At 47.7% G+C, this 16643-nt stretch overlaps 1 protein-coding gene across 3 annotated transcripts in view; it reads left to right on the top strand.

Moving 5' to 3' along the window:
• The window catches only part of LOC134969283 (transmembrane protein 272-like), a 183111-nt gene that overhangs the window by 5386 nt on the left and 161082 nt on the right, over positions 1–16643 (top strand). Inside the window, exon 2 of one of the 3 annotated variants that reach the window (XM_063945130.1) lies at positions 14108–14301. The exons of the other annotated variants lie outside the window; for them this stretch is intronic. Coding sequence (XP_063801200.1) covers positions 14108–14301 — 194 coding nt within the window. The remainder of the gene's footprint in view (positions 1–14107; positions 14302–16643) is intronic. 3 annotated transcript variants of the gene reach the window in all.

Raw genomic sequence — 16643 nt, 5'->3', positions numbered from 1 at the left:
AATGTGATTGCACTGCGGAGCGGAAAGGTGGGTATCCCAATGCTGAGTACCTGCTGCCAGGAGGAAATGTGCGGTCGTCTCCTGTTCTCGTGATCGCTGGCCGGCGGTGATAGCAAGCTGCTGTCGGAGAGTCAAAGGCGGTTTCTTGCTGCGGTCAGCCGGATGGAAGAGAAGCTGTGTGGATTGCACAGGATTAATTCACCTGGACCAGGTGTATGGAAGGCGGGGTCCTGACGCGTTTCGTCACGATCACGTGACTTTATCAAAGGTATAATTGCACAATTAGGATTTAATATATTGGATAGCCATTTTTATCACACGGCTGAACCTTTATATCACCTGAGACAGATATAGGTGTATTATTAACCTACATGTTTTATAACTATATTGATTAAGAGAATAAATTCTTAACATTTTATACGTTGTGCTCTCTATTTTATATAGCTGCTGACACACAGCGCAGCCACTTTTCTTGCTCCACGACAGACGACATGCCTGCCTGCCATGATTTTGGCATGGAATGTCCGGGGAATTAATAATAAAGTAAAGCGATCCCTAGTATTCCAAATGATTAAGAAATATGGCCCGGATATTATCTGTCTGAGCGAAACTCACCTGGAGGGAAATAGACTATTGTCGCTCCGCAGGCCTTGGGTAGGCTGGGCGTATCATTCTTCTCACTCCTCCTCTTCCAGGGGGGTGTCGGTCATGATAAAGAGAACTGTACAGTTTGAATTAATCACGGTAAATACGGATCCATATGGTAGGTTTGTGTTTCTGGAATGCAAGCTGAACTCCCGTAATTTCTTTATTTTGTCTGTTTATGTTCCTCCCCCATTCTCGTATGATGTCCTGCAGAAGGCGGCCTTATTTATTGCTTCCTCTCTACATACTCCTGTTATTTGTCTAGGGGATTTTAACAACGTGTTGGATGCCTCTCTGGATAGATGGAGGTCTTCTCGGGATTCAGGGGCGGGGGGCGGCCAATCTTGATCTAAATTTGCGGATTTTATAGATAGCATGCAGGGGGTAGATGTCTGGAGGGCTTGCTACCCTACGCTTAGGCAATAATCCTGTTTCTCCAGTACGTACGGCTCTTTCTCCAAAATCGACCTGGCCCAGGTCTCGCCCATGCTCCTACCTACCATAACGGATGTTCATTATGAGGCCCGGGGGGTGTCCAATCATTTGCCCCTGCTGCTGTCTTTTGATGTGGAGTGCCGGAGGGGACAGTCATATTGGAAGTGGCACCCGTCCTGGCTGGTCCAGCTGGGAGAGTGCCCGGATTTACCGCCTAGGTGGGAAGGTTTGTTTGCGGATAATGCGGGCCCGGCCCCGACACCGGTTATATGGGATGCATTCAAAGCTTATCTACGTGGTACGCTGATAGGCAAAATAGCCGCCCGCAAGACAGAGTACAGAGCGACGGAGAGACAGCTTGAATCTGAATATAGGGATCTGGAGACCCGCTATTTGGCTCAGGGAACTCCTGCACTGAAGGCAAGTTGGCTGTTAGCTCAGGAGGCCTGGCTAGCTCACCTTTCGGATAAAAACGCGCGCTCCCTTTTGTTCAGGGCCACCAACATATATATGCAGGCGGACAGGCCGGGTAGTTTATTGGACCATTTGGTGCACTACGACCGTCCTGGGTCCACCATAGTGCAGATGACTGGGCCTGACTGCTCCATAGTAGATAATACCCCCGACATAGCGCAGATGTTCCTTTCATACTTTAAAGAGGTCTATGACTCTCAGTCGACGTGCTCCGTGGAAGACTTAGACCTGTACCTGTCCAATATACCCCTTTCCAGGCTTTCCCCCGAGGCTAGGGATATCCTAGACGCCCCCTTAACTTTGGAAGAGGTGACTGCAGAGGTGGGAATGTCTCCCAGTGGCAAGTCTCCGGGAAGCGATGGCATCCCCACTGAGCTATATAAACAATACATACAGTACTTTGGTTCAAGGCTGCATGAGATGTATACCGACATATTTGCCACTAATCCACTTCCTCCCTCAATACCCGAGGCCGTAATTATAGTACTGCCAAAGCCCGGTAAGGATCCCAAACTAGTGGAGTCCTATAGGCCGATCTCCCTTATCCCCACTGATGCCAAGATCCTGGCAAAAATCCTTGCGGTCCGGCTCAACTCGGTCATTACATCTATAATACACCAGGATCAATCTGGCTTTATGCCAGGGAAATCCACGTCCATTAATTTGCGCAGGCTTTACACTATTTTGCAGGCTCCCCACGACTTCCCCTCGGACGCGGTTGTAGTTTCACTGGACGCGGCTAAGGCATTCGACAGCGTCGAATGGCCGTATCTGTGGGGGGTCATGACATGTATGGGCTTCGGCCCTAATTTCATACGATGGATCAAACTGCTATATCAAAGCCCATGCGCCAGGATCTTGGTTAATGGCTATGTTTCTTCCTCCTTTACTTTGACTCGGGGCACCAGACAGGGATGCCCCCTCTCCCCAGCCTTGTTTGCCATAGCCATTGAACCCTTGGCTCGTTTGGTAAGATCGCACCCGGACATTGGGGGAGTTGACACGGGCCCATGTACTGACAAAATAGCCCTTTATGCGGACGACCTTTTACTTTTCTTACACGACTACAGTGTGGATATGCCTATAGTGTTTCAGGTCATAGAGACCTTCGGCGGCTTCTCTGGTCTCCGCATAAACTGGTCCAAATCATTTCTAATGCCCATTATGGGCTCTCCACCCCGGGTCCCAAGGATTTCCCTACCGCTAAGCTGGACAGGCCAGTTTAAATATCTTGGGATCCAGGTTACTAGCGACCCTTCGGATTTCATATCCTTGAACCTTGACCCACTTGTACAGCTGATTGTACGCAAGTCGAGGGGTGTAAACTCCCGCTGACAATGACAGGTAGGGTTAGCCTTATTAAGATGATAGTTTTGCCCAAACTACTGTATGTTCTTTCGCAATCCCCTGTATACATATTCCCGGCCTTCTTTAAGAAATTAAACAGTATACTAACATCTCTGATATGGGCCAATTAAAGACCTAGAATAAAGTAAAATACCCTCACTAGACAAAAAGTTGATGGCGGCTTGGCCTTACCTCACTTCCAACTATATTACTATGCGGCCCAGCTGGCACACATCAGTATCTGGTTGCGGGGAGGAGAGGAGGCTGGTCTATGCTGGGCGTTTCTCCGATGTTACTACCCGGACCTCTCTCTGGCGCAGATTCTGTTGGGGGGAAGAGCGCTTATCAGCTGTCCCCTCCTATTGTTTTTCAGGCCATGAAGATCTGGCAGGCTTTGATACGTATGCTCGGGTACGATAGTATGGATCCGGATACTCCCCCTTTGGCACTCCGCATCACTCCCTGAACTGGGGTCTCTTGAGGGGGGGGTGGTGTGGGCCCCATATTCAGTAACTTCCATATTTCAGTTGTATAACAATGGTACAATGAAGTCCTTTCAACAACTAAAGGAGGAGCTTGGTCTCCCAAACTCTTACTTATACAAATTTTTACAGCTCAGACACGCTTTATAATCACAGATCGGGGATTCTCCCCCGGCGCTCCTCCCTTTCCCCATAAAGACCTTTGTCACGTCTAGCGAGGTTTTGAGGATCCGGCAGCTGAGACTCGCCCAAGGAGGGATTAGACTGGGGATGAACAAGACGAGGGGGCTGGATATAGTTCCTTCTCATGTACCAAGGGGTAATGAGGGACGTAGGCGGGGCTCAGAGTCTGTGGGTTGTAGTTCTTGAGGACGGGGCTGAGGATGAGAACTGTGTCTGGTGGACGATGACTTGGAACGTAGTTGTAGACAAAACTGCGGGTTTGTGGCTTAAAAGGTGAAGTTGTAAATAATGAACTGCAGAACTGTGAATGATGGTTGTAGACGTAGCTGAAGACAAAGAACCGAGGGCGGAGATTTGCAAGACGGGGCTGAGGACGGTGGTACAAGGACGTGGCTGGAGACTGAGAACTGTAGACTGTGGCTTGTAAAACAAGGCTGAGGACTGTGAACGGTGGTTCGAGGTCTTGGCTGGCGACAAGGATCTGCAGACTGTGGCTCGAAGGACGAAGCAGGAGACCCGGGGTCGTCCGTGCCCAGAAGATTTTACTGGACCGGGTTTTCCAGGAGTGTCTCCACAGGCAGCAGCAGGCTAGGGACGGCAGGACTGCAGCAACAACTGAGAACCGGCTAAGCAGGGTTAGAAGTACCAGAATACAGCAGGAATCCTGGGAGCACAGGCTAAAGCACCTACAACAGGGTTGTAACTTGAAGCACTGGCGTTCCTGTCCTAAACCAGCCCCATTTTATAGGAAGAAGTTTCCCTGGATTGGCTGGAAGAACCAGGAACAAGAATTATACCAGAAACTTGGTCTCCAACATGGCCGCGCCCAGTAATGCAGACCTTTTCCATGATCATGCTGCACACTGCCCCTGGTCTCCTAGGCAACGGTTTAGCGCGAGGGAGCCGCTGCAGCGACGTCCCGCCGCCACGAGCGGACCCCCTCACCGCCATTACCGCTGCCTTCCCCCCCCCCCCCCCGGGCCCAGCTCTGCAGCCCTCCTCCGCCGCTGCCCAGCCGCCCGTGAAGCCAGCCCCGCGACCCTCAGTGTTCTGGCAAGACCCCGGACGCTGACAGTACCCCCCCTTTGCGGGTGGACTCCGGACACCTAAATGGTTTAGCTGGAAATTTGGTATGAAATGTCCGAAGAAGTCTTGGGGCATGGACATCATCTGCCTCTACCCAGGACCTTTCCTTAGGTCCATATCCCTTCCAATCAACAAGGTACTGGAGGCGACCATATTGTCTGCAGGAGTCGAGGATCTTGTGAATCTCAAATTCATCTCCTTGTGCTGATTGGATCTTGGGTGATTTATGCAGAGCAGCTCTGAATCGATGGAGTACCAACGGTTTTAAGAGAGAAATATGAAAAGCGTTAGGAATTCTCTAATGCGGAGGCAACTTCACTTTGTTAGCCACAGGATTCAAAACTTTCTCAATTGGGTAGGGCCCAATAAACCTGGGAGCAAACTTTTTAGTAGGAACCTTCATTCTTAGATTACGTGTGGAAACCCAAACCCGATCTCCCACTTTAAGACTTGGTACAGCTCTTCTATTTTTTGGATGTCTTGAGCAAGGCCTTGTGAACCTGTTTCCAGGTTTTAGCAAACTGTCGAAAGTGCTGATTCTGCGGCAGGGACCTCAAGCGTAGGCAAAAGTTGGAATTCGGGAACTTTCGGATGATAACCGTAATTAATAAAAAATGGAGAAAACTTTGTAGCAGAGTGATAGAGATTGTTATGGGCGAATTCTGCGAATGGGAGAAAGTCCAGCCAGTCATCCTGAGAGGAGGACATGAATAAACGTAGAAATGTCTCCAGGTCCTGGTTCACTCTCTCTGTTTGACCATCCGTTTGGGGATGATATCCTGAGGAGAAATTCAGTTTTACGCCAAGAGCAGAACATAGGGATCTCCAAAACTTAGCCACAAACTGGGGACCTCTATCAGACACGATCTCCTGCGGTAGACCATGGAGTCGGAAAATCTCTGCTATAAATAGTTTTGCCAGGGGAACGAAGTGTGCCATCTTAGAGAACCGGTCAACTATGACCCACACGGTATTTCGTCCGCCAGACATAGGCAAATCAGTAATAAAGTCCATAGAAATATGCGTCCATGGTCTTTGCGGCACAGGTAACGGATGGAGCAACCCGGCTGGAGGACCCTTGGGACTTTTATGCTGAGCACACTTTGGACAGGTAGCCACGAATTCCTGAACATCAGTCCTAAGATGAGGCCACCAATAGGAGCGCTGAATGAATTTGAGCGTTTTATGACCACCCGCATGACCCATGAAGGAGGAGGAGGAGTGAGCCCATGTAAGCAGTTTCTTGCGAAGATTTGGTGCAACGAAGATTTTTCCTGGAGGAGGAAGTGGAGAGGTGTTAGTTGCTGAAAAAGAGGTGGACTCCAAGATGAATGGTTCCTTTGAACAGTCAGAGGGTTCTTCAGAACTTGGGGAACCGGATAATGCATCTGCCTTTTTGTTGAGGGGGCCTGGTCGGTAACTAAGTTTAAAGTTGAAACGGGTAAAGAAGAGTGCCCATCTTGCTTCGCGTGGGTTTAGACATCGAGCTGACTGTAGATACAGGAGGTTCTTGTGATCCGTGGTGACCGAGATTGGATGCTGAGCTCCCTCCAACAAGTACCTCCACTCCTCAAAGGCTAATTTTATTGCCAGTAACTCTTGTTCCCCAATAGCGTAATTCTGCTCAGCGGGGGAGAATCTTCGCGAGAAGAATGCACACGGATGGATTTTCTTGTCCTCAAAGAGCTGGGATAATACTGCTCCTAATCCTACCGTGGAGGCATCGACCTCCACCAGGAATGGGCGGCTGAGATCGGGTTGTCGAAGAACAGGGGCGGTCATGAAGGCCTTCTTTAATGACGAGAAGGCTTCTAAAGCCTCTGGAGACCACTTGGCCGGATCGGCCCCTCTTCTAGTTAATGCTGTTATGGGAGCTATGACAGAGGAATAATTCTGAATGAATCTTCGATAGAAGTTGGCGAACCCCAGGAAGCGCTGAACTCCCTTAAGGGTAGCTGGAAGCGACCAATCCTGAATCGCCTGGACTTTAGCAGGATCCATCTGTAACCTCTGCCCTGAAAGGATGTAACCAAGGAATGGAATTGTGGGTACTTCGAAGGTGCACTTCTCTAACTTACAGAATAATTGATTTCTCCGTAAACGAGTTAGAACTTCTTTGACTTCTTCTCGATGGGTCTTCAGATCCCTAGAAAAGATGAGGATGTCATCCAAATACACCACCAAGCCGTTATAGAGGAGGTCTCTAAAGATGTCATTAACGAATTCTTGATAGACGGCTGGGGCGTTATATAGGCCGAAAGGCATTACCAGGTATTTGTAATGGCCGTCGCCGGTATTAAATGCCATCTTCCATTCGTCACCTGGGCGAATATGAATAAGATTGTAGGCCCCCCGTAAGTCCAACTTCGTAAATACAGTAGCTCCTTTAACACAGTCGAACAGTTCTGGAATTAGAGGCAACAGATATCTGTTCTTAATTGTTATGTCGTTGAGACCTCTATAGTCAATACAGGGCCGCAGACCCCCATCCTTCTTTTTGACGTAGAAAAACCCCGCCCCAGCCGGAGAGGTGGAAGACCTGATGAACCCTTTATCCAAGTTCTCCCGGATATACTCCGACATGGCCTGTGTCTCAGGGAGTGAGAGAGGGTAGATTCGTCCCCGAGGAGTCTTGCCTGGTACCAGATCAAAAGGGGCAGTCCCAAGTGCGATGCTGCGGCGAGGTGTCCGCCCCATGCTTACTAAAAACATCTTGGAAGGCCTGGTATTCCGCAGGAAGGCTGGAAGGGCTAGAAGAACAGAGAGGTCTTACTGAGGGCAAACAGTTCTGGAAGCAGTTCTGTCCCCAGGAGAGAACATCCATGGTTTGACAATCTATGTGGGGATTGTGTTTAACTAACCATGGAAGTCCTAGGATCAGTTCGTGAGAGGCTTTAGGAATTACTAGGAAAGAGATGTATTCCGAATGAAGAACTCCGACCTTCATCTTAAAAGGAATAGTACGAAGAGTGATAATCCCCTCAGGAATATGACTTCCTTCCACAACAGTATTGAAATGGTACGCTCCAAACGGACCGTTTGTATCCTGGACCGTTTGACCAAAGCTGATGTAATAAAGCTTTCGGCGGCTCCGGAGTCAAGTAGTGCAGGGATGAGAAGAGAGGAGGAAGGGAGTTCTAGGTAAGTTAACAGGACTGACTCTTTCTTGACAAGTAATTCTGAGAATTCTCCTAACTTGACCTCTCCGGCACAAGCTAGGAGCGAGCATTTCCCGGACGTTGGCTGCAAGATTTAACAAAATGATCAGATGCACCACAGTACAGGCATAGGTTCCCTTGTCTCTGACGTTCTTCGTTGGAGAGACGGGAATGATTGATCTGCATGGGTTCTTCGGTAGTTGGAGATGATGGGGTTGGCGGAAGAACGACTCGAGGCCTGGGACGATCAGACCGTGATCTCTCCATACAGTGTTCTCTGTATCTCAGGTCTAATTTATTGCATAGGGACATTAACTTAGCCAACTTATCAGGTACGTCCTGAGTCGCGAGGTCATCTTTGATCTTTTCGGAGAGACCGCTCCAGAAAGCTGCGATGAGGGCCTCCTCATTCCAGTTCAGTTCTGAGGAGAGAGTACGAAACTGGACTGACCGTACGCGTGCCCTGCCGCAGGCGCAGGTTCTCCAATGAAGCGGCAGACGTCCTGCCCGGTACGTCGAAGATTCTTCGAAAGGTGGCCACAAACTCTGAGTAGTTAGACAGTATGGGATCCGACCTCTCCCACAATGGTGACGCCCATTCCAACGCTTGCCCAGTAAGCAAAGAAATTATATAAGCCACCTTGGTTCGTGCCGATGGAAAGTTGACCGACTGTAATTCGAACTAGATTTCACACTGGTTGAGAAACCCGCGGCATTGCTTTGGGTTTCCATAGAACTGCAAATGCAACCGTGGAAGTGGTACTGGTACCGGAGGAAGCGGAGCCGGGGGTGCTAATGTGGGAGCAGCCGTAGATACTTGAGGAGCCGTCATTGCAACACAGAGAGAGTCGAGACGTTCGGACATACTCTGCATGAACTGCACAATTTGAGACTGAGTGGCCTCCTGCTTACTCAAACAAAACCAGATATCTGCGGTTGAATCCCCTCCTGAGGCCTGATCACCCGTCGAATCCATTGAGCCAGTGTTTACTGTCACGTCTAGCGAGGTTTGAGGATCCGGCAGCTGAGACTCGCCCAAGGAGGGATTAGACTGGGGATGAACAAGACGAGGTGGTTGGATATAGTTCTTTCTCATGTAGCAAGGGGTAATGAGAGATGTAGGCGGGGCTAAGAGTCTGTGGGTTGTAGTTCTTGAGGACGGGGCTGAGGATGAGAACTGTGGCTGGTGGACGATGACTTGGAACGTAGTTGTAGACCAAGAACTGCGGTTTGTGGCTTGAAAGGTGAAGTTGTAAATAATGAACTGCAGAACTGTGAATGATGGTTGTAGACGTAGCTGAAGACAAAGAACCGAGGGCGGAGATTTGCAAGACGAGTCTGTGGGTATGGGGCTGAGGACGGTGGTACAAGGATGTGGCTGGAGACTGAGAACTGTAGACTGTGGCTTGTAAGACAAGGCTGGGGACAACGAGCTGAGGACTGTGAACGGTGGTTCGAGGACTTGGCTGGAGACCAGGATCTGCAGACTGTGGCTCGAAGGACGAAGCAGGAGGCCCCGGGGTCGTCCGTGCCCAGAAGGTCTTATTGGACCGGGTTTTCCAGGAGCGTCTCCACAGGCAGCAGCAGGCTAGGGACGGCAGGACTGCAGCAACAACTGAGAACCGGCTAAGCAGGGTTAGAAGTACCAGAATACAGCAGGAATCCTGGGAGCACAGGCTAAAGCACCCACAACAGGGTTGTAACTTGAAGCACTGGCGTTCCTGTCCTAAACCAGCCCCCTTTTATAGGAAGAAGTTTCCCTGGATTGGCTGGAAGAACCAGGAACAAGAATTATACCAGAAACTTGGTCTCCAACATGGCGGCGCCCAGTAATGCAGACCTTTTCCATGATCATGCTGCACACCTCCCCTGGTCTCCTACGCAACGGTTTAGCGAGAGGGAGCCGCTGCAGTGGCGTCCCGCTGCCACGAGCAGACCCCCTCACCGCCATTACCGCTGCCTTCCCCCCCGGACCCAGCGCTGCAGCCCTCCGCTGCTGCCCAGCCGCCCGTGAAGCCAGCCCCACGACCCTCAGCGTTCCGGTAAGACCCCGGATGCTGACAACCTTTCTATGCTCATTGGGTCGGGTTAAGGTGATCTCCTTCACTTACTCGTACTTTATAAAAATAATTCATGCAGACCCGCTCTTGAACCTTCGGGAGCGCTGAAAGCGTGATCTGGGCTCCATAGATGTGGAGGACTGGGAGGTGGCGCTGGGGAACTCGAGCCAGGTCACCAAATCACTACGGTTCCAACAAATCCAACTCTTTACATTACATAGATCATATATGACACCGAACAGGTTGGCCAGATTTGGGGCTGGTGGCGCAGCAGCCTGTCCTAAATGCGGGGCCGCTGGCGGATCATTCTGGCACCTGGTGTGGTAGTGTCCATCCTTACAGGAGTTTTGGGTTGGAGTCGGGTCGATTCTAAAATGTACGGGGATACCGAGAGGAATGTTGACTCCAGGATTTTGCATTCTGGGAGTAGGAGGACCTGAATCTAGGTCTAGGTGGGAGGACTTGTATGCTCGCAGTATCTGCACCCTCACCAAGGTGTGTATTGCGCGGACATGGATGGCCCCACATTCCCCTACGGTGTCTGCAGTTAAGGCCCTGGTGAATGACACAGTATTGAAGGATCGGTATATCTATATGAAAAATAAGACCCTTCCTAAACATGAGAAGATATGGTCCTATTGGATTAATTCTACATATTCTTCCCCTGCCCTTAGAATTTAGAGAATTCATAATTTGACATGCCGCACGCCTTCTACGACAGCCCAGCTGCCTGGGTCCCGGGGAAACGAGCCAGGCTCCTCTCCCGTATTACACACTATAGGGATAACGCACCTCACTTCGCACAACTGTATGAATCTAGGCTAGATGGAGTTGTTTTGATTTGCTCTGTTTATGGTTTATGCTATCCTTTTGGTTGTTTTCCTTTTTTTTTATTCTTTTTTTTTGTTCTCCGGTGTTTGTAGGCTTTATTAGGCCTTATAGTTGGAGGAGGGGGGGGGGGGGGGGTTATTGCAGTATCTTGGGGAGAAAACAAGAAATGTTAGTAGGTGTTTGAAATTTGACTGCAGACTTCAGAGACCCTGGTATATGCGGGTTGACCATATACGGTCCTGTGACTACCAGCTACATCACGTATATGTATATATATATATATATATATATATATATATATATATATATATATATATATATATATATATATATATATATATATATATATATATATATATATATATATATATATAAAACATCCAAAGACCGGCACTCCCTCTGCTTGTGTAGCTGCCCTGGTGCCCCCAGAGAAATACTGATATGAAGGACAAAAAACTGCGGCACTCAGGGACTTTTGCTTACAAAACTGTATTACAAAATTCAATTACATGGCGCACCTGCAGGTGCATGGCAGGTACATGGCGCACCTGCATGTAATTGAATTTTGTAATACAGTTTTGTAAGCAAAAGTCCCTGAGTGCCGCAGTTTTTTGTCCTTCATATATATAATATATATATATATATATATATATATATATATATATATATATATATATATATATATATATATATATATATATATATATATATATATATATATATATATATATATAGAAATATAGAAATAGTCTCCACGTGCGGCACTCCTAGGCAAATAGCAGTCAACTCTTATATCGGCATATAGGGTATGCCGATATAAGAGTTGACTGCTATTTGCCTAGGAGTGCCGCACGTGGAGACTATTTCTATTGTAAGAGGTGTGGGGGCACCCGGGCCGGTAATAATTTGAATATGGAGAGCCGGACCAACTGTGGAGTGTATATATATATATATATATATATATATATATATATATATATATATATATATTGTTTGAGAGAGATATGTGCATGAATATATTGTGTAATAATAATTGAAGATCCCAGTGTACACTGAAATGTCTGTAACGATTTTATACTTGTTGAATAAAAATACTCTATTCCAAAAAAAAAAAAAAAAAAAAAGAATTTGGTTGGATGGCTGCTCAGATGATAAAGTTGGTTAGTTGTGTGGAGGGGAGGCATTCAATTTGCTGGCTGTCGGGATCCCGGCTGTCAGGAGTCCCAACACCCGGTGAAATACATGCTGCGCTCGCCGTCGGTATTCCGGCGGTTAGGATCTCGGCGTCAGTCTCCGGACTGCCAGGGATCCCGACAGTTGGGATATCATACTGAATCGGTATGGTGTATGCTTAATGATTGTTTAGTTGGACAGACAAGTTGGTCAGTTAGTTAGATGAAAGTTAGTTAAATATGTGGGCAGCTGTGTTTTTTCAGACATGCACTCTAGTATGCAGTGTGCACAATGTACTAGGGATTAGGGAGGAACGGACTGAGGCTAAAATTCAGGCCCAGCACTTTTTCCATAAGTGCGCATATGGTCATGCGTCAAGGGGACTTTTAAGCATTCTGGCCAAACAAAGATGGCTGGATAGGCTCATCCAGCCATTGGCCTTTTGACATTTGCCAGAATTGCAAATTGGCCAGTATAAAGTTATGGACCCTACCAGGGTTGTTTCTAGACCTTTGTGGCGCCCAGGGTGGAAGTTTCCTTTGCCCCCCCCCACTCCCCCAACAGACAAAACAGAGTTGAAAAATAGGTGTGTGGCTTCATAGGAATGGGGCGTGGCTACATAATAGTACTGATTCACATTACACCGCAAAGCAGTGTCTGCCAGTCACATTACACCACCAGGTGTGCCCCCAGCCCACTGTAGATTTGCACCATAGTAACGCCACTTACATACACAAATTTAAAAAAAAACAAACCCAATACTCACCTGCTTCCCGACCGATGCTGCCCTCCATCTCTGGCCGCCCGCTCATTACATCTCTCCCATAGCGTCGCACAGACACTAGAGGTCAATTATGACCTCTAGCCGTCTGACAACGGTGCCGGCTGCAGCGGGCGCCCACACAGCCCACTGCGCCTGCTGCAGCTGCGGACTGCGATAGGTGGGGTGTGCAATGGGTGTCTGTGAGGGGACTGCAGTTAGGCCCGCAGGCCACAGTCCCCCGGGCACAGGTACAGCTTGTCTGCGCCTAGAACCGCTCCTGGGCCCTACACACTGGCCGATGTGTGCTTCCGATATGAACAACTAGGCACCAACGATGAACGATGCACGGCCCCGCGGTCATTCATCGTTGGTGTCGGCTCGTTTATACCTGCAAGCCATTATGGAATAGCATAAATAGCAATAAAGTAATAGTTAAAAATGTGTTGAGGACAGTGCGTAAAAATGACAAACATAAACTGAAAAAAATGTAAGTACATAGTCCTGGAATTTTGGATTAGGCGTGCACATTCTCCCAGACCTAGTGACAAAAAAAGGGCTAGTGTGTTTGGTGTTTGAATAGGTTTACTATTGGGAAAGGGCATGGGACTGTCCTGCACCCAAATAGGTGACTCTTCAGGGGATATCGATTATGATTGGTTTTCTACACCCTAAGCAGGTGTCAGCTGAGGTGGAGGTATGGGCTCACACACCCCTAGGTGGTGCCACATGTTGGGAGTCGGTTGATAGAAAGACAGTCAAAAGGTCGAAAGTCAAAAGGTCGACAGTCAAAAGGTCTAAAGGGTCAAAAGGTCGACAGTCAAAAGGTTGTCAGGGTCAAAATGTCAAACAGCAGACAGAAGGGGGAGGTTGCCAGGGTCAAAAGTTTGACAGGGCCAAAAGGTCGACAAATGGTGGACACATGTTTTTTACATTTGTACAACTTTTGCTGCAATTACTATCAATGTGACAAACTACAGTATTACCTTTTAGTTACAACAGAGCCCGAAGCTTGGCGAGCGAAGCGATTCCGCGAGGGGACGCATTTCATCAAATTGACTATCCATGTCACAAACTATCACCATTAGTAACCTTGTGGCGAGCAAAGCAGAGCGGAGCGAGCCACCGTGCCCGAAGTGTAATGAGCAAAGCAAGCCCGTGAGGGGACGCATTTCAACAAATTTGGGTAAAAGATGTTTAAAAACACAAAACACCCACATTTTTTGTGTGTCGATCTTTTATCCCAGTCGGCATGTTGTCTGTCAACCTGTTGACCCTGTCGAACCTCTGACCTTTTACTGTTGACCTAATGACTATCTCTTTAATGTCTATCTTTTGTATCACACCCCAACCTGTTGCGCTCACACAATTCACTGTCATATTGCACCACATAGCTGTTGAAGGGCATAAGGTATCACAAACTGCTGAACATGCATGAGTATAGTATCTGAAAGGGATAATTAATTGTGGCAGGAGAGGAAAGGATTGAGGTCACAGTACAGTTCCATGGAAGAAGAAGGCCAGCCATGCAGGACAACACAAGACAACCGTTGGCAGAGGACATTTCTAAGTGATATAACATGGAGCTCCTCCCAGTGCCTAGAGAAGAGGACATATAACTCCATGACATCTAGGTCATCATCACTAGAGACACCTGAATCCAAGAGGTGAGTACTTGATAAGGCATTAGCGACATGGAGGTACTTTCCACTATTGCACACCACATACAGATGGTACCTTTGGAGCTTGGGCATGACATGTTGAACTTGTGCGTGGGAGGGCATTCCATAGGGTGGGTGCCGCCCGAAGAAAGTCTTGCAATTGTGCAGGGCGGTCGAGTTGAGAGATATTTTGAGATAAGTAAAGAGATATATGTTGGTGTAGTTTCGTTAATAGCTTTATATGTGAGTAGAAGTATTTTAAATTGAATACGGCAGAATATGGCCAACCAATGGAGGGACTGATGGAGAGGATCAGCAGATGAACGTCTTGCTAGGAAGATTATCCTTGCAGCTGCATTCAGAATGGATTGTAGTAGTGAGAGTCTTTTCTTGGGAAGGCCAGTAAAGAGACTATTGCAATAATCAATACAGGAGATAATGAGAGCATGGATTAGCGTTTTTGCAGTGTCTTGTGTAAGATAAGGGCGTATTTTGGATATGTTTTTTAGATGTATGTAACATGATTTAGAGACAGATTGAATGTGTGGAACAAAGGACAGTTCAGAGTTCAGGATGACACCTAGGCAGCGAGCTTGTGGGGTAGGGTAGATTGTCGAGTTGTCAACAGTTATGGAGATATCAGGTTGGTAACTACGCTTGGCTGGTGGGAATATAATTAATTCTATTTTGGAAATGTTGAGTTTGAGGTGGCGAGATGACATCCAAGATGAAATGGCAGAAAGGCATTCAGTGACACGAACCAATACAGTTGGTGATAAATCTGGGGAGGATAGATAGATTTGAATATCATCATTGTACAAATGATACTGGAAACTGAAGGAGCTGATAAGTTTACCAAGAGATGAGGTATAGATTGAGAAAAGCAGAGGACCTAAGACTGAGCCTTGCGGTACTCCAACTGATAGGGGTAGCGAAGAGGAGGTGGAATCAGAGAAGTGAACACTGAAATAGCACATAGATCGGTAGGATGAGAACCAAGAAAGGGCTGTGTCCTGAAGACCTAATGATTGTAGTGTTTTGTATGAGAAGAGAGTGGTCAACAGTGTCAAAAGCAGCAGAAAGATCTAGAAGATTAAGAAGTGAGTAATGGCCTTTCTATCTAGCAGTGACCAGATCATTCACTACTTTTGTCAGTGCTGTCTCTGTGGAGTGTTGGACACGAAAGCCTGACTGAAGTGGGTCCCATAAGTTGTGGGCGTTAAGAAAGTGTGTGAAGCGATTGTAGGAGAGTCTCTCAAGTAGCTTTGGGGGCATGGGAGCTGAGAGATGGGGCGGTAGTTCAAGAGAGAGTTTGGGTCAAAGTTTTGTTTTTTCAGAATGGGAGTAATCACTGCATGCTTGAATACAAAAGGAAAGATACCAGTAGAGAGAGAAATTACAGATTTTAGTTAAGGTTGGGATAAGCACAGGAGACAGAGTTTTACTGACTTGTGAAGGTACAGGATCAAGAGGAGAGGTAGTAGAGTAGGAGGATGAGAAGAGTGTTGATACTTCATCCTCATTTGTGGGAGCAAATGACAGAAGGTTCAGGTAGAGAATTGAGTAGGTCACTGGATGAGGAAGAGTATATGTTAGGGTCTCCTGCCCTGTGCTGCCACGTCGTCATGGCAACCGGGAGACAAGTGCTAGTGGAGTAACCTGAGCGCAGCTGATACTCCGGTTCGGGTCTTTTGCTGTGCAGTGGTTATAGGCTCTGTGCACGGCAGGGGATCCGGTGCTGGTTTTTGTGCTCACAGTCTGTGAGGTCTGAGTGGGGCGTGGACAGCACCTGCTTTATAAGGCCTCTTTTCAGGGTAAGCAGATGCTGCTGAATCTTTGTTGGTTAGTCAGTTCATGAAAGTTAGCCAGTACTGTGTAGCTTTGTATTTGTTTGTTGCTTACTGCAAATAGGCCTGGGGATTTGGTATTACACTCTGCCAATCCAGACCTAGCAGTAAGACTGGAGTCAGTCGTTTAGCTTGCTGGGGTTCTGTTACTACTCTGTGAACTTAGCAAGTTTGCGGCTGTATTCTAAGACTTGCCTGTCTAGTCCTGTCTCACTTTGCTAGGTGTCAGGGGTCAGTTTAGTGGCAGTAAGCTAAAACCTGTGCACTGCAAGTGAGAAATAGGATTGTGGAGACTCTCCTTGTGTCTATCATTCCATCTCTGACCAAGGAGTTTACTGCCACACCCGTTGGTAACCCTTTAGGGTTTTGCTGTTGCCCTTAGCAACAGCATTTCGGGTTCTCTATGTATTAAAACACAACATCTTGCTTTTTCCATCTGTGCAGTTCTAATACAAGGGAGATACCCAGGCCCTCATTCCGAGTTGATCGGTCGCAAGGCGA

This window comes from Pseudophryne corroboree, chromosome 11 (assembly GCF_028390025.1).
Source record: "Pseudophryne corroboree isolate aPseCor3 chromosome 11, aPseCor3.hap2, whole genome shotgun sequence".
In the NCBI taxonomy this organism is placed as follows: Eukaryota; Metazoa; Chordata; class Amphibia; order Anura; family Myobatrachidae; genus Pseudophryne; species Pseudophryne corroboree.
The sequence above is the reverse complement of the archived record's forward strand: the minus strand, read 5'-3'. Positions and strand labels throughout refer to the sequence as shown.